Here is a 25,155-nt window from a genome sequence, read left to right on the forward strand (position 1 = left end):
TTAAAAGAATTAAAGGTTTGAAAAGGGACATTTTTATGTATTTACTAGGGGAGACTGGGGCAAAAAATCACCTAACGGATATTTTATTTTCTTACAAACTACTCGAACGCCCCAGAAATTTCTAATTAGCGCAGTTTTATAGGAAATTTACCGCTCTACAATTTTGTGAGAGTAATTTTCCTCTATTTTGTAAGGAAATATATTTATCGAGCCGTTTTCTAAAAGGTAATTTTGTGACCATTCTCAAAAATGCTGGGGCAAATAGTATCAGGCATGGGATATTATCACATTTTGATTCGCTTTTTTACGGGATTCCGTAAATTAAAAAAAATACCTAGATAACATATTTTCATAGAAAATTTATTCCTCTACACCTTTGTAAAACACTGTTTTCTCTATCTGAATGATAAAAACGCTTTTCAAGCTATTTTGGAAAAACACACACAAAAAAACTGCAAATCGTTGGACCAATGAAAACAACAAGCGGCGACACATGGAATTAACGTATGAGACATCATAAATTGTTTTGGTTTTTCTTACTTTTTGCTCCATACCTTTTGTTACTTTTTACCCCAAGTGGTCGTTCTTAATAAAAAGATTTCTTGAGAAAAAAATCTTTGTAAAATTCTAAAATAGAAAGCGGCTTCGTATTCAAAGAATCCAAATCATTTAGGAAATATTCACCAGTGCATCAAATTTAATATAAGTAGCTAATAATTGATAACTTCTGCACGGAAAATATTTCAAAAATAGAGCTAAAAATTTTGATATTTTTTATTTTCTAAATTTCTTGTTCGAATTCCAAGAAACGTACAACATCGAGGAAAGTCTATGGAAGCTATGAAGTTATTGCGACTGCCGCCGACTTACCAATACTGGACTCACAAGGAAATCCAAAGAAAAATCACAGGCCATACACACCATAGATTTATATTAGAGTTTTCTCACAAAAATGTATTTTAATAAGATAATTGAACACAAGAAGTCTGTATCACAAAATCAGTACTTTGGCTATTGATGGTTTAGCAATGAATGGCTGCCCAGAAAAAATTACAAGAATAACTCATTAAAATTATCGATAAATTTTTGTTATACCCTTAATTTACTTTCTTAAGGTCTGTAATAAATCGCAAGGGTAGTCAAGTTTATGTGTAACAAAAAAGAAAAATTAACAACTCAAACTATTAAAATTTTGCAAAAATCTATTCAAATTGATATTTTGTTGCCATAAAAGACATCAGAATAATAAGAAATGTAGCAATTAGTCAATTAGGGAAAGTGTGCCAAATTCCGGCCGGCTTGCAATTCCGGCCTTTTTTTTGTTCCTCGAATTTCGATGAATTTTAGTTTTGGCGTACTCTAGAGATCATACAATGCAAAAACATTACAAAAATGTCGTTTCGACACACGAGATAATGTGAAAAAGACACTGGAAAAATTCTGGGAAGGCAAGAAACTTTAAGAATGAAGGTGGCCGAAATAGGGCACCAAAGCAGTGTCTACATTTTTATTTATTTTAAAATGGAATAAGAATGATTTGAGTGAAAATGAAGATGATAAACTGCGTATAAACTCCCAAGCAACACTCCTTAAAAAGAAGGAATAAAAAAATTATTTGTATTAAAAATATTACATTTCAAACTTTAGACTTTGGCGCTTGCTCGCAAGTATGCCGAAATTTGGCACAGTTAGGGTAAGTGTGCCAAATTTCGGCATAGTTGCATGCAAACGTCAAAGTTTCAAGTTTGAAATGTAATATTTTAAATACAAATTGATTTTTTTTGTTCTTTCTTTTGTGAGAGTGTTGCTTGGAACCTTGTAAAGAGTTTACCGTCTTTATTTACTCTAAAATCATTCTTAATACATTTTAAAATGAATAAAAATGTAGACATAGCTTTGGTGCCCTATTTCGGCCACCTTCATTCTCATAGTTCCTTGCCCTTCGGGAATTCTTCCAATATCTTTTTCATGTCATCTCGTTTGTCGAAGCTACATTTTTTGTTATTCTTTTGCATTGTATAATCTCTAGAGTACGTAAAATCTAAAAGTTCATGGAAATTCGAAGAACAAAAAAGGTGGCCGAAATTGCAAGCTGGCCGGAATTTGGCACACTTACCCTACCCTATTTTTTTCAAAGGATCCTCGCAGGTGATTTTGAGTTTATCTATAATAATGTCAACCCTCTACTTAATTTTAAGGTGGTTAGCCGAGTTTTGATGTGAAGTTTAAAATTTTTACGAGATCATAAAATTGACGAAAAAAAGCTTCCTGTCTTAGCCATGTCAGCTTTATAGGCTTCCCCTCTTATTGTGCAGAGAGTGAATCTTCGTATGATGAATTGCTTGACTTGTGAGTTGGGATTGGTGTTCAGAGAGTCATGTTGGATTATTGCTCTCCTATATAGAAAAACTTATCAGATCGGCCAGAGTGTGGCGCTTCAATGCTTCAATTCTCTCTTTACTCTGGGCCTGAGTATTGGTGCTGGTGAGAAAGAGTGGAAACTTGTCTTCCCTTTCTGAGAGAGCACCACGCCCAGGTCCGCCCCAAAACCATAGCAACACACCGGAGAGCGATCCGAGAGCACCGGGTGCCTCCAGCCGCACATTCGGTATCTCCCACCTCATTCACGAGGCCTCCGTTGGCTTCTTCTCGCAGCCCGAGAATTCTCATCTCATCGCAGAACCCCAGTGTTCAGCTGAGTGTCGCAGACGGCGCATGCGTCTTTCTCACTCTTCCTACGGTACTTCTTCCTCTTGTCCGGACATACGGTGATCCTGTGCGAAAAATTCACGGGAGGGACACTATCACAATTGTGTGGTGCAAAAAATAAAGCGTGTACAAAAAGTGAGATAAATCTCATGATAAATTTCAGAAATATTCATCTCCAAGTGAACCCTTGGAGACCTCTGCCGGTGCTTTGAAAGCATATCAATCGAAAGGACGAAATATCGTGTATAATGGAAAACGGTCTATACCGCGAAAACGATTCTCAATTATTTTAAAATACCATAAACAGTTCCGTCTGAGTTATAACCGTGTTATCCTTTCAACCTAAATTTATTACATCGATTGACTGTGGTGTTTCCTGAACCTCTTCTATCCTTCGCCGTGAAAATCTAATGAAGAGATCGTTTCTGGTGTTTTATTGACTGGGACCAGTGTTTCGAAGACAGTGCCCTAAAGTGGAATGTATCCATCAGCACAGGCGCAGAGACAAATATAAATAATCCCTTATCGATGAAGAATCTCTAAATGACACACACGGTACTCTAAATTGCTTCTTATCACTACGATACATCTTAGCTTCGGGGAGTGAAGAAGATTCGACTTTTTGGCCTTTTCGAGTGACATAAAAAAAGGAATCTTGCAGGCGGCTACAGAAAAGAAGGAAGAAGACAAAAACGACGATAAAAATATTCTAATAAATGTCATCTATTCTCTTGAGCCTTCTAAATAATTGTCCATGAAGATTTTTTTTTTAAATACAGAGGCTTGGAAACTGTGAAAGTGGTGAAACCAAGACTTAACCTCTTGATATCTTTAAGGTTGTCAACAGTATACCGGCGTCTTTGATGGACCCTTAAATCGAAAGGGTTGTAGCACTTCTTTAAATATTATCCTATCAAGAAGCAACGTTTGTTTAAAAACTGTGAAAGTGGTGAAACCAAGATTAAAACTCTTGAAACTTTTAAGGTTGTAATCAATGTACCGGCGTCTTTAACGGACCCTTGAACCGAAAGGATTGTTTGTAACAACGCTTCCCTCAAAACGGTGAAAGTGGTCAAACCAAGACTGACACCTATTAGACCTAGGGTTGCAACCGGTATATTCCGAACTCTAAAACCGATAGAGTTCTAAAATATCCTTAAACTTCGTTCAACGAAGAAAGCCTAGTAGCTTGTAAACCAAGGACAAAGAAAATCTAAAGCTACCTTTAGAGCTTCCGTATAAGAACCTAATAAGACTTGGGTCCAACGACGAAACCTCAAAGTGTTCAGTGTGTTTAAAAGTGTTTATTGTGCGTCTCCTCAATTCCCAGGTGAAGATAATTTTTGCCTGTGAATTCTCACAACTTTGTCTTTTTTCCGGCATATTTAGCCGTTTTCCCTCGGTGGCAGTGTGGAAAAATTCTTAAGAGTCACACTGCGTTCCAAGACGTAGAATTTGAATGGTGTGTCTTTTGTAAAGTGTTGTGCCTTTGCACGCAATGATGCATTGATGATTTCCTTGAGTGCGAACTGTGCGTGCTAGAGATCTTGTGTGGCGAAATTTTACCTCTTGAGAAAGGGGTGCCCTTCACACGGGCTCCGTTGACAACGATAAGCGGCACAACGATTGAGGCGCTTATGGGCGTCTGCAATGAGGAGCGCCCTGTAATGCATTGGGTAGGTTGACAATTCACTATTTTTCCATGGGATCCAATAGAGCTAATCCGAATAATTTGCGGGAAATTCATGTTGAATCCTTGACGATTGCTCACAGCTAAATTGTTAGTCACTGAGAATGTAGCGTTTTTTTTTTAGTGGTCTTGGGGTAAAACCTGACGCAAGTACTCAGAAGAGACATTACGTTTTCTATTGAGACTGAAATAGTTATTCTTGCATTTAGCACGAAAGGATTTCGTGATCTCGTACCACTTTACAATTTTGAGGGTTGATTCATAACGGAATTTTCTGATTCACCTAGTTGTAATGTGTGCGATAATCAGTTTATGTTCTTACATTCTTACTAAAATTATAGCCAACTCTTATAATTGTAAAAAACCAAAATTTTGTGATCAATAAACAGCAGGGGAAAGCGCGCTACCTTCGAACGATTCAAGCTTCGAACAATTCATTTTTTTTAAATATGCCTTTAATAAATTTAAGCCGTTATATACTATATTTTAATAGCTAGTCCAATGCCTCAAATTTCCTGATAAAAGCCATGAGTCAAATCCGTCAGGAACATTGAAGAAAAACGTGTTGTCCGAAGCTTGAGTCGTCTGAAGGTAGCGCGCTTTCCCTTAATTGTTTAAATTTTTATAAGGGGATGTGGTGCAGTTGAAAGCAAGTGTGACTTAGAAAATAATTAGAATTATTTATAATTTATAAATATTCATATCTCTTTTAAGAAATCCAAAATGCTTGTAGTAGAGACCGTACTAATTTCATAAAGAAGTCATGGAAAATGGAGGACTTTGCGATCTGTCCATTTCTCCCTTAATTCTAACAAATTAAAATATTCTTCTTAAAAGATGAAATTTTTTTTCTTTAATGTCTTAAATCATAAGAATGGACATGGCCATAATCTTATTTAGTAAGTACTCTAGTAATTAGTACAAGAAAAATAAAAAAAAAAACTCTCAAAATTAAATAAAATTCAGACTTACAATTAATTGGGTGGTCAATATTTTTAGTCAAAATGGGTATTTTCTCGGCAAAACAAAATACATAAAAATTTAGAAGAAATATAAAAATTTCTTATAGTCAATAAAATAATTTATTATAAGCATTATTTAACAAAAATCCTAAATAATAAGGTGATTATTCTTGAAATTTAGTTTATTTAATTTATCTTTAACAATGAATTTACTTTTAATTACTTAGTTTTACGTGAAATAAACCAGTAATAAGCCAAAACCATGAATAAAAGAAGTCAAATGGTCCAATTTTGAGTTAAATTAATGTCACTTAACTTAAACCTTAAATAAAATTAACTTTTAGATAAAAGGTATTAAGATTTATATTATAAAGATCATTTGTATTAAAGTATTAAAAAGCCATGAAAGTTTAAAGAGTTTTTTTGTAAATGTTTATACAAGTATATAAATTGTATTTTCTTAATTTTCCATTAACGAACTTTCCGCCAGCTGTCTCTACTTTGCAGTATTGTGTAAAGTATTGTGTAATTGTGTAAAGTACAGACAAATTACGAACATTTTTGCCAATTATTCATAGAGTTTTGCTGAAGTCTACCGAATATTTAAAGCAAATCCTTTTTGACTTGACAAATACAAAGATTTTACAAAACAAAATCTGCATATACCTGAAAATATTATACTAATATAATAAATTTATGGTAGTTAAATGGTATGTTATGGTAGTTACGTTAGTTAGATATTTATTAATTGATTTTTATACGTTACATTGAACAGTTACAAAATTAATAATGTGTGTAGTAATAATCCTCAAAAAGTACATTATTTAAATATTGCGAATACAACATCCCATAAAGCAACTAGGCCTTCTTGCAAGCGAGACGTGCATTTTATTATTCTATTTCTTATAAAGAATGGACTCTAAAATTATTTAAAAATTCAATTCTCGTACATGTAATCTAAAATCTGATGTTACAAAGGGATTTATACCTGATTTAGACCGCTCTACCACCAAATTTTTTTTTGTGATCCAAAAAAATATATATTATTTTTAATTCTAATACAACAGTTTCAATTTTAAAACTTTAAATTTATATTTAAAGTCCATAATCGTATTTTGTTTTTAATTTCTTAAACATTTTAAACAACCTAGACACAAGATTTTGGTAATTAATGTTTGATCTGAGCTTATTTATACAGTTATAGATACAGCTCATTATTTGTATTTTGAATAAGTAAATAAATAAATAAATAAATAAACAAAGTAAATAAATAAAAGAATAGCGATAAAACATAAAGGATTAAAATAACTAAAATTTTATTATAATTTTCACCCCAAATAGTATTTTAATTAGCTAACTTTATTTATTTGAATTTCAAAAAAAAATTGTTTTTAAAAGCACTTTAATTATAGTAAGATCTTTTTAGCTGGGTTTAGGGTGAAAGGAACACCTATTGACACTATAAGAATTCGTGTCAGGACTTATTGACACCCTACTCTGTACCATTTGGAATAGGAAATTCGAACACTTATCCTTATCGAAAAACGCTGATTAATGAAAAAAAAACGTTATATTAATTAGATTTTATTGGATGCATTAAATAAATTTCAACGTTTTGACAAAAGTATCAATAGGGATTCCTTGTCGAAGAGGTGTTCCTTCGACCCTAATTCATGTTAAAATGCTCTAATCACTTATAGGAATATGGGGAATATGTTACAAAAAAGAGACGGCAAAGCGTCCCAGCTTTGCGGAATGCTGAACTCACGAGATAGAGCTCACCGTGAAATAGTTTTTTTTTGCATAATCTTTTGGTATCACTGATCTACTAGAGATCAAATTGATTCATAAATCACAAAAGCATTTGAAAATCAAAAAATCGGTACTTATCCGATTCATTACCGATGAAGACAGATGCAGCCGGGTTCTAAATTGCAATACCTTTCCAAAAAATCCAAATTTAACCAAATCGGTTGAAAAATGAGCCTTCCAAAGTGATTGACCTTAGACCTTTAATAATTCAAAATAGCAAATCTTCCGGTCATAGGTATGTTTGGGCGAAATGATGTTGGCCTGGAATATGTCTAAAACATATCCAAAAATAATTGAAAAAGCTTGGGCCAATTTTGTGAAATATGAAAAAACGTGGTTTTTGGAGGGGCTAGAGGGGGGTGGGGAGGGGGAAGAACAAAAGTCGAGAGTTTTTTTTTTATTGGGGGTCATCGAAGACCGGAAGTCGATATCTCTTCCCGTTTAAACTCCAGAACAGTGACAAGTTAAAAAATAAGTCGATTATATAACTGCTCTCTCTTTGAGTTCGAGCAGTAAAAGTACACACAAATATGTTTGACTCTAATATTTTGCACACAACTGTAATTTGTAATCTAGAGCATAACTTTTTGCAAATCTTCAAAGAATTCTCTATGCAGCATTACAAAACGATTTCGAAAACCAGAAAACTCTTATGTACTATTGTAGCACATCAAATTTTCTTAATTTTGTGTTTCTTTGAAATAATTTTGTGATAAAAGTTGAAGAATTTTGTGAAGAGGCCACAAGTATTGTCTCAACCCTATGAGAGGTTACAATTAGTACTTGCTCAAACCTTTGATTAGTTTTCTTGAGAATGAGTGTAGAGTTTTAAAACATTGTAATGTTTTAATGGATCTTTAGTTTTAGTTTTAATTCTATCTTAGTTTTAATTCTTGTTTAGACGAACTTTTTTTTATCTTATCTTTATATCCGGGATAACACTTTGCAACTGAGTGTCATATCTACAACTTTAATAGTGTAATTTTTACACATGCACAATTTTTAACTTTATATTATCGAAAATATAAATAAGCCTCTTTACTTTTATCAAGTCTCACAAAAATTTCTTCCAAGTCCGAAAAGTCTCAATTCAATACCACAAAACATTTAAATAAATCAGAGTTTTAAACGTTGAAATGTACACAGCAAATAAAGTGTAATCTTCAGAGTAAACCAGCATCACTGGTTTTGGGGTGAAGATGTATGAAGATGGAGATTGAGTATACCAGAAAAAAAGAAGTTCAAAAGATGCAGGGAGAAAAAGTTAATAAAAGATTAAAAGCGGGCTTTTTTTGCACCTTCCTTGCAATTTCTGCTGAGTTGGTGTATTTTAGCATTATTAAATTGATGTTATGTGTCAAGGAATTTTATCAATTGTGCACATTTTAGTAAAGAGAGAATCACAATTGCAAATTTGCACCTCGAGTCATGCAAAAAGCCGACCGATTGCCACCTGAATTGCTTGGCTTATTTCTTCTCCACCTTTTCAATCATGCAGCACGTCTTGTGACCAAAGTGGTAGCCTCATTGGAATGAGAGTCTCGGAACCGGCAACCGGTTTCCAGCTTCATCCAACCAATCCCCATATCTCTGGTGCGCGCCATTCGAACCGGCGGCGGAAATTCTATCGCGCAATGGACAGAAGAAGCCACTGGTATCGATATTTTTTTTAGTTTTGGTTTTAGTCTCAAACTCTAGACTCTTTTCTCTCGTTTTTTTCCCTTTTTGAAAGAATTGCTTCTTCATCTGAAAATATTTAAATCACCAAACATTTATATATCTTGCGTTTCTACCGGAATATTCTCCAAGAGAAACATATTTTACCAACTAATCGCACTGCTTCTCGCTCCATCCAAGCTTTTGGGCTCTTCTATGGAAGAATATTGTTAACGAAGACATTGATAACATCATCACGGCACTTAAGTGATTCTCATGGAGACGATGAATTCTCTTTATCATCAATTCACGAGTCTGGGCTTCTTTTCTCTGGGTTCTTTCTCCACCTTCTTTTTTTGTCCCATCGTATTTATGACAAGTGTAAAAGAATTGGATGTTTTTCATTGAGTGGTGAATTGAGAAAAAGAAAAATTATCATCTTGAAGATTTTTTTTAACGAAAATATATTTAAATGTTTTCACATTGACAACCCATTCAAGCAAATTATCGTAAACAGTGGGGTGCAAAAACAGGCAGTTTGCAAAAGAGACACCTCGAGATTTATTTTATGTTACCCAAATGAAAGGCTTGAAATTTTTATACACCTTTTTTTTGCATCAACAAATTTCAATGTTCTTCTTTTCTTATGTTAATTTTGTATCTCTTTTATTATGCCAACAGCCAGTGTTTTAATTCAATTACTAAAATTAATATGAACTGAGTTTTGACGTGTGATAAAGGTTACAGCAATTTATATATAGTCATTAATAGTATTTTATGATGTAGAAATTATTAGAAATCATTATTATTTAGAGTTCTGCAAAAACCTTGGGAATTTTTAAAAAAAGCTACAACGGTTTCTTACGTATTTGATTATGATTTAGATATTGATCAGACGAACATTTTGTCTATATTTGTATGAGTAAAAAACTTGATTATTGACACTTTCAAGGTCAAATTTTAAACAACTTTAAAGTATTTATTTATCAGTTGATTTGGTTAAGATCGGACTTATTCGAATGGTCCTAAAATTCTGCACAAATTATTAGGGAAAAAAAGCTAATTCAAAACTTGCTCCAAATGGAAATTTTTCTCTATTCCAAATGGAAACGTCATTGTTTTCATTATAAATACAGTACTAAATTATTGCATTTATATATTTTCTATACCACAGTTTCATTATTTAGTTAATTTTGCTCCAAATAAAGCGAAAATCCATTCATATTCACAAATTTTAATTTGTTAATTTCTCAGAAAAATTAAAAGTGTACCTTTTTACCATCGAATTTTTCATCGACCGACCATGTTTTCCAATGAAAAACACAATGAGGTAATTGTTGTTTATTCGTGTTGTTTAACATTTATGTCATATTTCTGGCTAATTTTAGTTAAATTAAGTGCTAATCTTTATTGTTAACGGTACGTGAAGTTTTCAAATGAAATAATTACCTATTTCGTGAAGAAAAAGGGTTTTTCTGAAGTGTCTGCAAATACTTCAATAGGAAACCCCGGAAATATGATTTTTGGAGAGATTTTCTTATTGTTTTAGATGGGAAAGGAGAAAAGACCAGGAATAACAACATATCCTACACTCAAGAGCAACTCAACAAGGTTTTGGAAGCCTTTCATCGCGGTTTCACTTACAGTGTTTATCTCCAATTAGAAAATTTCCCTTGTCTCCATTTGGATTAATTTGTTTCCAATAGAAGCATTTTGAACTTGTGTGTTTTTCTTGTATTTAAAAAGTTTTCAAATTATATTTAAAGAATTTTCACTAAACAGTAACATTCTAGAAGAGTCAAAGAGCAAATTTATGTAATTCTCTTCAGAAAAAATTGAACTTAATGTGTTGAACCTTCTGTCAAAGCTAAAGCGTCTGGAAATGGTTTTGAATTAGGACATTTACCCTAAATTGGTTTTGAAGACAATGCATTGTTGAGGTACCGATAAATCGAACTTTTATTTTATATTTAACTTTTAATTTATATTATATCTATTTGAAATTAGAATAGCTTAAAGATTTAATCAGTTTTAAATCGTTACTTACTTAAAAGTAACAGCGATAGATAGCAAAGTAATCTAATTGTAAAGTTTGGCTACTTGTGATATTATGCTAAATCCAATGAAAAATGAAAAGAGAAAATTTTTCTCCTAAATATTTTTCTTAGCACAAGAGTGTTCTCAAGTGCTCCTGCATCACTGAGAAAAAAATAGAGTGCGATTAACATTTTTTCCTCAGAACTTTAACACTTTTTCGATGTAAAAATATATCAACATTTTTTAATGTTAATTTTACACCTTATTAAGGGTAAAATTAATATGAAAAAGGATACCTTTAACCCCTAATACACCTAAAAAGGGTAATATTTGCACCGATTTTGGATCAATACTGCAGGGTAAAATTAACATTCCTTTTTCGGATTTCTCTCACTCAGTGATTATCGACTTTCCTTTGCGTTGGTTCCTGTCTCAACTTATATACATTGTCCTCGTCATATTCCTAAACCACAAAACATTCGTGATAGGATCCAAAACTAAGAAAAAACGATAATGCAGCAGCACATGAGAACAGTTATGTTCTCATTCAACGTTCAAGTGAAAAATTATCTCTTCTCATTTTTCAATTGAATAGCACTATTATTTCATCTAAATATAATTAGTTAAAAAAATTAGAGGTTTAAACGTACTAAAGTGTCTCAATAACAATAAGAGTATTTTAAAAAGTCAATTCTGCTAATGGGTTCGCAATTTATTTTTCCTCTTGCTTATTTCGATTTATTGTTAATGACTTTTCCCTTAAGAAACATAAATTTTCAAGAAAGTTGTAAACCTTAAAAAATCATCTGATTAATTCGAACATATAGTAACATTATTTTGAGTATTTTAGTCATACATAACATAGTGATTGGAATATTAAATTAAAAAAGAAAACTTTGAAAAAAAATCATTTAAATTATAAGAGACTTGCTGATTTTTTTTTTAACATTTTTTTAAATAACTTTATTTTTTTAACCTTTTTTTTAATAAAAAATACACTTTAGCAAAACAATGAATTTAGTTAATTAAAAAGATATTCAAATAAAATTACTAATATTTAGAATTAAAATGATAAACTTTCTAATGTTGAAAAGAATTATTAATGCGAATCGCTTTTTGCACATAACAAAATGACAATATATCGTTTTTGCTTTCTTCTAATCTAAACATTATGAGAAATTGTTGACCAAATTTAACATTTTGAAAATGCCCTGTTTTGACAAAAAATGTGTAAAAAAAAACATCACGATCCTGAAGAAATCGTAATATCATTGAAATAATGAAAGGTTAGCACTTAAAGTTCAATAATAAGATCAAGAACCAATTTTAGAAAGTTGATATTAAATATATCGCAGAAAATATCGACATAATTAATTCCTTTCATCATTTTGCATAAAAAGATTACAATAATGCACAAACTCAACGGAAACTGATCAAAAAATAAATTTAATTCCAATAAAATGGCAATAAAATAGCAGAAAATTTAATGCAGTCTCTTGCAATAGTGTTTAATATTTTTTTAATATTGATTTTTATCGATATTTTTATGGTTCCTTGCTTCAAAAGCACTCGAAAGTAATTTTTATACGAATTTTGCTCGCATTTCGATTTCCCTGAGGATGTTTAAACAAAACGAAGTGTTCTGAAAATAAATTTTCTTTACACCGGAACTGAAGATGACACATTAAGGAATCTACCAATAAATTCTGGTGATTCTTATCAAACAAATCGGCCTTTTATGCCATCCTACAAGATTCTGATGCCATGGTAAATAGCGTAAAGTATCGTGATGAACAATTTAGTCAGAATTAATCAATTAATTATCATTTTAACATTAACATTTCCTTCTATTTTGTCTTTCGGAGTCAACGAGAGTCAAGTCGATAAATTTGTGTGATTTTGGCGTCATGTGTGAGAAAAAGAGAGGCTGAAGGCAAGAAATGAGAGGCATTCACATGGAATAGTTCTCTAAGAAATTTAATTTATTTATTTGGTTACATTAGAAATGAATGGAGTGGAGAAAGAACTCAGCATATGATTTATTGCTATTGTTTCACGTCATCATAACTCAAAACATATCAAGCAGATGAAAATTCTGGTTATAGGAAAAAAAAGAGCCATACTTTTCCAAGAAAGACCATGTCTTCACATGCTATTGCAAATATTAAAAAGAGATACTGAAAAGCAAAAGTGATTCCAAGAAAAATCGCTCTCATTTCTTCTATAATTTACGCGCATTTTAATGCTCTTTTCCTTGCGCAAATTGAACAATTTTACCACGTTTTTGTACACCGTATTATAGATAAAATGCACATTTGTAAGGAAATTGAAATATGTTTTTTTTTTAAATTTATTTCCATTCGATATACATACTATTATTAGTCAATCATGGGATTTATATAATATTTTAGGGATTAATAGCTATTTTTTTAAGACAAAAAGCAGTATTCCTTTTATTTTTTTCATTTTCTTGTTTTGTTTTGTTTTTTTTTCGGTCAGACTTTATACTTGACACAAATTTGCATTGGGAAACTTTATATAAAAAGATTTAGCGACTTGTGGGAAAAGAAGTGACAAAATTAAAACAAATAGAAGAATATGATGAAATTTAAGTACAATTTGTAGTGTGGAAAAAAATCATCTTAAACCTAATTTCACCTTAAAGACATCATTATATGTTTCTTCTGCTCAAAAAGAGGCGTATTTTTGGTCCAGTAATTGGACAAAAGTGGTCAAATTTGTCCCAAGAAGTGCACAATCAAAAAAGGTCAACCAATTTCACAGATATTTCACAATTTCTGCAATTTCCATATGGTAAATCTGAAGCAACAAAAAGAAACATTCACCCATGGATAATCGTCAATGGCCCAGAGGTATTAAATTAAATTTAGTGTGAAAAAAAAATGCAAAGGACTTTGAAAAAAAAATCGACTTTTTTACCGCAAGAACCGCATTGGTGCTTGTACTTTTTTTTTTAATTACCAAGAATTGAAAATGTATGCCCCACTGTGGGGAGTGTGATTTAATGTAGTATTTAAAAGTGTAATTACACCTTTAATTATATACTATTAAAATTATTTAAGAATAATTACATATTCCACAGTCATTGAGACGTAAAGTGCGTAAAATGATATACAGAAGCGTTTGTGCGCTCTGCATATGCGACGAACTAGATATAGGGAGAAAATGTCTCAATGTAAACTATTTAAGTGCATAAAACCATAATAAACACTAAGTATATGTTATAATATTTTAATTTACAAAATTTTCTAGAAAACTTGCTGATGAAAGGATTCTTTTTCGATAGGGTAGGATAGCTTAATTCAGAACCTGTTCATAATACTTGAAAGATTTTTAATTAAGTACCGATAGATTCATTTGATTTTAAATCTTTGAAGAAAAGACTATTTTTAAAATAAAAACTAACTTTTCCTCTATGTGTTTAGATTGACCTAATGGTTTTTCTAAAATCATATTTTTCATCAAATATAGAACTATCTGGATAACACATTAAGTACATGTTAAGCACTTAATAAGTAATTAAACTAATTCAATGACTTAATTTTAAGGAGTTACAAAACATACAACTATACACAGAAAACCAGTGATAAACCCAGAGAAGCTTATGATAGCTGAGATTCTTTACAGGTGACCTCGAAATGTGTGCAACTCGGGGTGCTTGTAACACCAAAAATGCAGTCCGGTTAAGATATTTTTGGTTAGAAAACCGCTTGTCGATTTCTCTTTCCGTTCTCTCTCCAGAAGTGGTTATACGACGGACGGGACGTCGTGATCTATCAGTGTCAAAACATGTAGATCCAAAATTTGAGCCCGATCTGACGAGGTCGGATTTTACCTGTGCGACACATAAAAAAGCTAAGATTCTAAAGAATCTCAGCTAAAAAATATTTCATAAAATAGTTCGTAAATGTTTGTGAATTCCTATTGGGAGTTTACGAAATGCTCGTAAAGCGTGTAACCCACTAAAAAGTTCTAAATTTCACAAACATTGTACGTAATATGATCACTTGACGAGCATTTTTTTGTTCTTTTACAAACATTTGTTCATAAATTTTTGTTTGTCTGGCAAATTTTCACAAAAGAATGACAAAATTTTTCGAACGCTTTTCTGTGAGTTTACAAACATTTTCACGAACAAATATTTGTAAAAGAATAAAAAAATACCTATCATGTGATTATATGTTACGAATAACATTTATACGATTTAGGAACATTTCGTAAGTCCACAGTGGAAATTTAGAAAAAGTATCGAATAATTTTCTGTAAATTTTAAAAATATTTGAAACTGATTCAAATTAATGTTAGTGCTTTGCAGTAAATTGCAAAAATAAAGTGGTTTAATTGAAACTTAATTTTTGGATACTTCCTAAGACCTTTGTGAAAGTCCTTTATTAATAGTGTGTAGGGGAAAGTGCCCATGCTTCATAATGACTAAATTTTTCCTATGTTTTTGAATAAGTACGACTCCTTAATATTTTTTTAAAAGCAGAACACTCTCCCCTAGTTTTTCAAATCGTGATGTGATGAGTCACATTTATAAAAAGAAAAAAAAACATAGAAAAATTTGGTCGTTATGCAGAATGGGACCGTGCAAAGCATGGGCACTTTCCCCTATTATGTTCTTAATTAAGGACCTTTGACCAAGCATTTTTTAAGGTAAAATATACAATAAAAATAAACACTTTCGCTTCTGGTCAAGTAACTTCATCTGGTATTAGGGCCTCGACAGACCTGAGGATTAACCGAGAGACGGCTTAGCGTAATTATATTTGAAATAATGATTAAACACATTTCCATAATTTTCCACTAAGTCGTCTCTCGGCTTAAGTCGTAAGTGTGTCTAGGGCATTAGGGTGTTCTCCTCAAATGCCTCTGCAGAAATTTTAAATCATTTACCAAATTTTCAAATTCAAAATCTGGTCAACTTCCTGGAAACTTATTGGGCTCAAGGCCAAAAGTATCAGGATTTGAGACTTTTTGGGGCACCTTATAGGGTGGAATCTACACTTATGGATGTTATACACTTATATATAGCTTGCAAGAATCTTAAGTTATTACATTAAATAGATTTAGAAAATTCAAAAAAAATTGTTAATCACCTTATAAACTAATAATTTTATGACTTTTCAAAATCCGTTTTATGTGAGCTTAAGATTTTTGTACGCTGTCTATAAGTGTATAACGTCCATAAGTGCAAACCACCATACACTCCCGAATTATACGTTTGTGGAACTAGTGACAGAATTTGTCTAATTTTTAGAATCTTTTGGCAAGCTCACATGTCCGGACCGTGAGCTAAAGGGAGATTTTAACAGAATATTAAGCTATTTTATTTGCAATTTATGCTCCCGAATAGTAAGTTTAGGGAACGATAGGAAAGATTTCCAAGGTTGAATTTCCAATTTTTGCCGACAGATGTCACTTTTTTTGCAAAAAGGGCCTTAAGGACCTTATAAGTTCTTATTAAGGGCTTATTACATGAACTTCAACAAAGCTCTTATTTGAAAGAATGAACAATGGCTTCAATTATAGGTTTGCGCTTGTAATAATATATACCTTGTGCTATCCGGGTAGTGAGATGCGATCATGAGTCCTTGTCTGAAGAAATAAAATCTACAATATAGTGCAACTTTTCTTGCATAATAAATATCACAGACATCTAGAAAATTAATAAACCATCAAACGCATCAATAGCTCTATAAAAAGAACAGGTGCATTTGCAATTCAATGAATGGCATTAATAAATTTGTCCAAATTAATTCGGTAGCAATTTTAAAGCAATATTTGAGTAATTCCAGAAGTATAGATATTTTATCCTCATAATATAGACAAGATTATCATCTGTTCGGCCAGCAGTGTCGGGAAGAGCACTTGGAATAGCTTTCATCTTTAACCCCAGTGACTTTTGAACAATCACCACTCTGGTTGATTGTGGAATGAAATATTGTGAAAATTCACGCAATAAAAAAAGTATCAGAGATTTTTTTTTCAACAGTCGTGGAATGCCACACGTAGACAAATGGGATGGAACGTCGAGGCAAAAGTGTAGGTTTTGAGTGAGTTCACGACCTACAAGTGGCAGGCAAACTAATCACGAGAGTCATCGTCTTTCCGCATTTCGTGTATCGCGACATAGAGTGAGAGTGTGGCGTAGAACGCATGTCTATTTAGTGTGAAACAAATAGCGACTAATGTGCAATTATTAATTAAACAGTACAAATTATTCTACAAGTTTCTCCCGTCCACCCACCTTTAAAATATTTTCACAGAGTTTGTCTGACGGGCACAAATGGACGAGAGATATGCGCAGAAGTTGACTTGTCGCATCATTTCTCACGAGATTTGGCGGGAAATATTTAAGCTTGGAAATTTTTTATAATGAATGACAGCCGAAGAACGGTTTTAGAACATTTTTACATTTTTTCTTAAATCTGGAAATTATTGCGAATTTAAACAAAAATATTGCCTTAGTTTGACTCTAATTATTATCATTTGCAAATTTTAAGGTAATGTTTCCTGTATTAAAGTTAAAAAAAAACCGTGCAAAAAAACGATGTCAATAAATAATAACAAGAAAATTAACATATTTGCTATATAACAAGCATAAATTTGTCATATCTTGTATTTCTAATAGTGCTATTTTTATTCAATTAAGTTTTATTGACGTTTTACAACTTTTTTGGATGTTTTATAAAAACTATTTACATTTTTTTTTGGAAAAAAAACTTATTTTGCAAGACGAATATTCTTCAATAGTTTTTGTAAAACTTTCTATAAACGTTAATGAAAATGTTGTCGGATGAAATGCCTCTAAATCCCTGGCTTTCAAAAATATAGCAAATGAATAGAGAAATATTTATTGGTTATAATTTAAAAAAATAATTATTAAGTTAAGTGACTTCGATAAGATGGAAATAACTTTTTCCGCAATTAAAAGCAATAAATATTGTTAAATAAAAGTTAAAAAAAAAGGATTGACCCTATTAATATCATTTGAAATCATCTTAGAAGTTTTAGCAAAGAATATATAAAAAAATATTTAATATTTTTATTCAGCAATATCCATAAATAAGTATTTAATGTCAAAAGCTTTTTAGTTAAATCGCGTTTTTTGATTGGTTGAAGCTTTCAATCCATCGGACGTTTTTGCCTATCATAGAACACGATGGGACTAGAATATTTGTCGGGGTTAAATATTTAACAACATATTGTTAATAACTTTAATCAAAAAAATTGAGTGAATTTGGTTAGCAAAAGTTGGCAGAGTTATTCACCTTTTAGATCACCTTTTGTAAGCGTTTCGCGAAGTCTTCACAAAAAGTGTCGTGTGAAATTCTCTCAGGACCTAAGAATTCACATGAAAGTTTTTGCGAAAGCTTCAAAAAGTCCTTACAATAGGAGATTTCAGAGCAATGAATTTATCATGTGAATAATTCATCATCACAGAATTCATAGCCTAGAACTTAAACGGTAAGAGATATCAACTTCCGGTCTTCAGTGATCCTTAAGACGCTTTTTTCCTTTTTTCTCCACGCTGTTCTTCCCCTCCAATACTATGTTTTTTACTTTATTTCGATACTGCGCCTTGATTTCTTTTATTATTGAACATGTTCTGGAGATGGTCCAGGTGAACATTTCGTCCTAACATAACTATGATCTAAAAAATTTCCAACATCTAAATTATCGAAGGTTAAAGTTTAATCACTCGGATAACCATATTTCTTAGTTTACAACCAAAATAAACCAAAATCGAAACCGAAATAACCGAACCGAACCATAACCGATATAAACCAAAACCATATTTTTTTGGTTTATTTCGAAAACGGATCCTACGATTTCTTTTATTTTCGGGTATGTGTTTGAGGTAACTCAAGTGAATATTTCGGCCATATAGGTCCCGATCAAAATACCGAAAGCCAAAATCTTAAAAGTCAAAATCCCGAACACCAAAATCCCGAAAGCCAAAATCCTTAATGGGCCAAAATCCCGAAAGCCAAAATTCCAAATTCTTAAAAGTGTCATAGCTACTCCCAGGATTGCACCCGCGCTTGCTGGAGGCAAACAGAAATTTTCTGTGTCTTGGGAAATTATTCTACACAATATCCTCCATATAAGTTTCATCCCTTTCAGGATTTTGAACATTCTGGATTTTGGCTTTCGGGGTTTTGGCCCTTTCAGGATTTTGGCGTTCGGGATTTTGACGTTGGGAATTTTGGCTGCCTCCGCGGCCTTCAGCGATTTTCCTATTTTGATATTTTATGATACTATATCAATATTTATACCTGATCATGCTTTATTTTTTAGAAAATATAATGCCCATTATAAATAAAAATGATAATTATTTAATATTTGTTTTCATTTTCTCTAAAAATATTACCTGAAATTTACTTTTATTTTAAAATTCATTATATTTCTGTATTGTTCATCATTTATAAGCATTAATGCCACAAATTTTCGTAAAATAAAGTTATGAGAACTGAAAAATCATGTAAATAGAACCTTTGGTGCAGATTTCCAGACTTTACGTAAAATAGTTTAGGATAAGGAAGATTTTTTTTGTAAATTATATTGTTCAAGGAAGATAACCATTAATTCAATATTTTTTATGATCAGACTTACAAATCACGCAAAAACTCGAAAATTTCGAGGAAGAATTACGATTTCTAGAGAAGATTCTGTTTTTGTTCGTATAGTAAAATTGAATTTATTTGCCGCCGTTCCGAAAATAAAGGAACAAATTGAACATAATTTGAAAAAGTGACTGATGTGAGCATTACTGAAAGCCAATTATGTAAAAATACCCGGTTTAGAAGTGTTACCAGACGTACCTTTTGTTTGATTTTTGTTAAAGAGCATATGCAGAAGGACCTGTAATTCTGGAATAATATTCTTTGAACAGATGTATTCCTGTTTAATATCACAGGATATGCCATAACAAAATATTAGATGTCCCAAAAGTCAACAATTTTGTCCTTGATACATAACTGAGAACGTAAAACTTAGTGGTGGTGATTTTAAGTATGGGGTTACATTTTGGGAAGTGTCGTATGGTTGGTATATGGAATAGTCAGGCAATATAAACCAATTTGTTTACAAGGATATCTTTGGACAATACATGTACTTTAACATCGAAAAGAATTTACTTTTGGTTTTTAAGTTTTAACCAAGCTAATGATTCAAAACACACTGCCAAGAGTTTTTAAACTGGTTCAATCAGAACAAAATTGACCTTCTGGAATGGTCAGGACGGTCTAAGGCCCTCAATCCTGTTGAATTTAAAGGAAAAGATTGATCACAAGATAAACTTCTCGAATGTGACTAATTTGGAAATGTTTTAAGTAGATATCCACACTACATGAAATACAATCACATTAGAAAAGTGTCAAATTCTGATTTCTTTAATGATCTTTCGTTGTCAAATGCTCATTTTTTTCAAAAGTTACTTAACTAAGTACTAATTAATCCAAATTAAATTTTCAAATAGAACTCGTAAGTTGTTAATTGCAGTAGAAGCCGAAAACTATCACTTGTTATAGAGTGTGCTATTTATATTGTCCTCTTAATATGTGCTATTTCAAGAATTTTTTGATCGTACTAAATTTCTTGATAGAGCTTTCAGGTTTTTTCTTCATATTCAAATTGTATTTATATGCAAGTTCATTTATTATTATTACTTTCATCATTTAAAAGCATAATTTTTCGAAAACAGAGCATATATTACAGTGTCCGAAACTGTGCTATTTATTTTGTCGCCACTGTACCTATGACTGAAAAAATTTTCGACATCGAATTTCCGAAAGCTAAATGTTTAAGTGCTCCAAAATCATTTCAGGACTGAGTATAAATTAAAATTTATTCTTAAAATGAAATCCAATTTATTAATAATTAAAATTTTTGAGATGATTTTCTTGTAATTTATGAACCTGTTTAAATCGATAGTCAACCGATATAAAGCTTTGAGCACTCCTCAAAGCTGGGACGCTTTGCTGTCTCTTTTAAGGATGGTATGCTTATACGAAAGAGTGAAAATACACATTTCCAAAACAAAAACTATTAACAATTTAAACTAGCTGGGCTATGAAAATAAGTAAAACAGCTTTTAGTTGATTTAAGCATAAAGACTGTAAATTCATATAACTTTCTTATCATTGGGAAAAGACGAGAGAAGAATGTTAATTCCATTTTTGAAAACACTTGCACAGAGTTGTTTATGAAAAAAAAAATTCGCTTGAAGTAAAAGTTGCGTAAAGCCGGTGTTCTTCACAACAACCAACTCCATATTTTCACTGAGATGAAAGCCAGAGAGGGAAAAAAATGAGAGACAACTTGATAAATTTTCAAATTGGAAATAATAACAATTTCTTCAAATGAATTTTCTTATCATTTGGAGCTTGTTTGAACCGAAATGAACTCCCTTTTCAAAAGTTTGTCGTCTATTTTTTGCCTTCTTATTCTTATAGAATCTTACACATTTAAAATAATTCATAATTTTTTTCTAGCCTCTTTGGAGGCACGCTGAATATTGTGGAATTGATAAGGGAAAAAGCAATAGCAGTGAGACTGAAACAGCCAGAAAAATAACAAACATAATAAATCCGTCTGGCTCTGATGCAAAGGTCAATTTGATGTTGTGAACTAAGATGGATTAAAAGGTCAGCAAATAGCCTAATGTTATTTTCTAGCATTTTATCATGCTTTCTCTTTGAATAGATCCAAGAAATTAAAAATTAATTTAGGAATTTTGAAAAAAATTACTGTGTTTATATTATTTGTCGCAATTAAACAAAAGAATCGTGCTCTACAATCCTAGCATGAAAAAGTTTTTTTAAATGATATATTTAAAAATTCTAGATTTTGTTTTCGATTTGTTTTTGAAACCTAATTGAGCGTTGTAATGTTAAGATGTTCTTACCATTTGATTGTAGATTTTATTTGTAAGAACTGTTGGCTTCTGTAATATTGTCGACAGGTTATTTTTACAAAATTTAGAAGAATTTTCGTTGATTGAACTACTATTGGTGAGACTCTTAACAATAATGTCACGTTACTAGAGAAAAGCGTTCTACCTTCGCACAATTCCAGCTTCGGACAACTCGCTTTTTTTCTACACTGAGAGAAATCCGAAAAAGTTAAAATAACATTCCGAAAATGTTAATTTTACCCTACAGTATTGATTCGAAATCGGCGTAAATATTACTCTTTTTAGGTGTATTAGGGGTTAAAGTTACCCTTTTTTCATATTGATTTTACCCTCAAAAGATGTAAAATCAACATTAAAAAATGTTGATATATTTTTACACCCGAAAAGTGTTAAAGTTATGACAAAAAAAGTTAATCGTAGCCTCTTTTTTTTTCTCAGTATATGTTCTTAATAAATTTCATCAGTGCAGTGGCTCATTCACTAATTTAAAACAGATTAAAAAAATGAATTGTTCGAAGTGTTCGAAGCTTGAGTCGTCCGAAGGTAGCGCGCTTTCTCCTATTTCTAACAGTGTAAAACAATTTGTAAGTATTTTTCTAATATATATTTTCTTTATAATGGACTATTTGAAACACTTTAGGTTCCAACAAAATCACGTTTTGCTATCTTTATTCATTTCTACGATAGTCATCGTAGAATATCACTCAATATACACAAGAAATTTATTTTCTCTTCACACTTTAATCCTCCTGTTACAAAAGAATAATTGATTTTCATAAGTTTCCGAAAACGTTCAAAGGGTTCTGACGATTTAATTGATGAGTTAATTAATTGAATTTGAGTAAATTCCTTTAGCCAATAAATTTGTGATATGGAAATTAACACAATAAAATTACATATATCTCATGAATATTCAATTAATGTCTACGATCGCATGGTGTCACAACAAATTATATTCTCTTGAATTTTAAATGATTTCCATGGTGTATTTGTTAAGTGATCTCCATAAGATTAAGAAGTTACATTTTTGCTTACAATATTTTGGGTCCTTTTCAATCCATGGAAGAGATTGAGAGATTATAGGAGTTGCTTCTTTTTTTTTTTTAAAGAGAAATGCTCGTGGGTTTCTGATTGATGATCTTGTGTCAATTGTCCGATGATGGGGAGAAGGTAAAACAAAAGTCTGGTCAAGAGGGATCTCTTTTTCACCTCTTGGACCATGCTCATTCTTACAATCAAAATCAGATCATCTGTATTTCCTCCTCATTCTTCATCTTCTGCCACAGTGTTTTGGATAATATGAAATGTTTCCAGCACAGATCCATCATAATACCATCATGATCATGTCCGATGTCCAACACGCTAAATCTCAAATGATCGAAGACAAGGTGGAGAGGTATAAAATACCTATATACACATGATTCAGTAAGATAAAAAAATTCATTCATTGAATTTCAGCGTGAAGAAATTCTCTATAAAATAAAGTTCCAACACTGAAGACTCCTGGATGAGCGACGAAGCGATAAGAGATCTTGAGTATTTGCTATTTGGACAGCATGAGCGATTACGGGGGAAAAGGAGGGAGATTACTTGGCGCCGTGATTTCTCCACCTTGGGTATCTCTTGCCAAGTTCTTTTGCCCCGCTCGTGCATCCATGAAATCTTGGCAGGAACTGAAAATGACAACACTGCAATGCTGAAGAAGTTAATGTGATCACTCCTCTCGTGTATGCTTCACTGAACAATTGGATGGGAAGTCACCAGAGATTGAGACGAGATTCAAAATTCGTGTTATTTGTCCAATGATAAATGCATCCACATGGCTTGACGATGATGAGGTGATCATTTCACAACAACAATTGTCGTTTTGTCTTCCTGCATTCCCATCGAGCCACAATGATCGATGAGTGATCATTTAACTCTTCGGTAACCCGCTTCATTCACCAATTAAAGTGTCAATGAGCACCTAAATTCAACCATCCATGTAGTCAACTTCTCCCGTCGGTCGTGATGATTGCACTTCTTCTCGCATTCTCACTTCATCTTCACCTTTATTTCATTTTGATCATGATCTTCATGATCATCAAAATATATTTTTTAAAAGGATTCTCCCAAGATTCTCCTTAACTCAATTAAAACTACCTCAATATACTTGGGCGTTCAATGCTTTGCACACTTAAAAAAAAATTGGAGGGTAGTTTTTACAATTTATGTAGGTATTTAGATATTTTTTTTAGGGTTGAAATTATCCTAGGATTGTAGATATTGTATTGTTGACTTTTTTTCAGTATTTCGTACTTTGGTACATTTTGTCTTCTACACTTTGCCTTCGAGTTCATTTGATTTTCAACATTTCGTCTACAACTATAAGTGGTCTTTAAGAATTTGTCTTTAGTTCAATAATCTTAAACATTTTGACTTATACGGGCTTCATACCTAAGACCTAGCCATCTGGCTTAACTCCTCTAATTCCATGCACGATTTTTTTTTAGGAAATTGTTGTTTAGGATTGGATTATAAGGGCAAATTCATTAGATTTTGAAAAATCAATAAAAAAAAAATTTATTTAGATTTTTGAGACCTTCGGAGACTGGGCTAAACCTCCAGTCTGAAGCCGGCATAAGGGTACATTTCGTCTTTAACACTTTGCCTCCGAGTTCATAATGTCTTCAACAATTTGCCTTTAAGTTTATTAGGTTTTTAACCAGGGGCCCATCAAGCCTAATAAAAATTGGAGCTACTTTTCACTTTTCCTTGTAAAAATTTTGCAGCTATTGCACCGCGACTTAAAAAAATTTGCTCGTAGTTCTTGTATAATTTTTGCGAACATTATGAAATATGTATTTTTAGATAGCTTTTAATGCAAGATTTCGAATTATATCAGTCTGATAAGTCAATTCTCTTTAGAAAGAAACTTGCCAATAGTCTTCAGTGCCTCTATGCAAAAACGTATGGAAAAATGAAATGTCAAGAGGCTCCTGTTTTTAACAATTCGCCTACGAGTTCATTTGGTTCCGGCACACCTTTTAGAACTGGAAAATTTCATGAAGTCGAAATTCGCATCCCTTTCTTTCTCAGACGCTTTCCATATGTCCATCTCATTCTTTCGCACTCTTCTTCTTCTTCCAATTATCACAACAAATTCAATTTAGCTCAATCGAATTTGAAGTGCGAAAGAATGAGATAGACATATGCAAAGCGCGTGAGAAAGAAAGTCATTCGAATTTCGACTTCATGAAATTTTCCTGATCTAAAAGATGTGCCTGAGTCGCCTGAGCCATAATAATGGTTCTGGCACACTTTTTAGATCGGGAAAATTTCATGGAATCGAAATTCACATCATTTTT

At 32.0% G+C, this 25,155-nt stretch overlaps 1 protein-coding gene across 2 annotated transcripts in view; it reads left to right on the forward strand.

Moving 5' to 3' along the window:
• Positions 1–2,632: 2,632 nt before the first annotated feature.
• The window catches only part of LOC129799020 (protein apterous), a 107,799-nt gene continuing 85,276 nt past the window's right edge, over positions 2,633–25,155 (forward strand). The window contains exon 1 of one of the 2 annotated variants that reach the window (XM_055842608.1): positions 2,633–4,385. In XM_055842608.1, the coding sequence (XP_055698583.1) occupies positions 4,347–4,385 (39 nt within the window). In that variant the 5' untranslated portion in view covers positions 2,633–4,346. The remainder of the gene's footprint in view (positions 4,386–25,155) is intronic. The other variant, XM_055842609.1, reaches the window with a different exon arrangement.

This window comes from Phlebotomus papatasi, chromosome 1 (genome assembly GCF_024763615.1).
Source record: "Phlebotomus papatasi isolate M1 chromosome 1, Ppap_2.1, whole genome shotgun sequence".
Lineage (NCBI taxonomy): Eukaryota > Metazoa > Arthropoda > Insecta > Diptera > Psychodidae > Phlebotomus > Phlebotomus papatasi.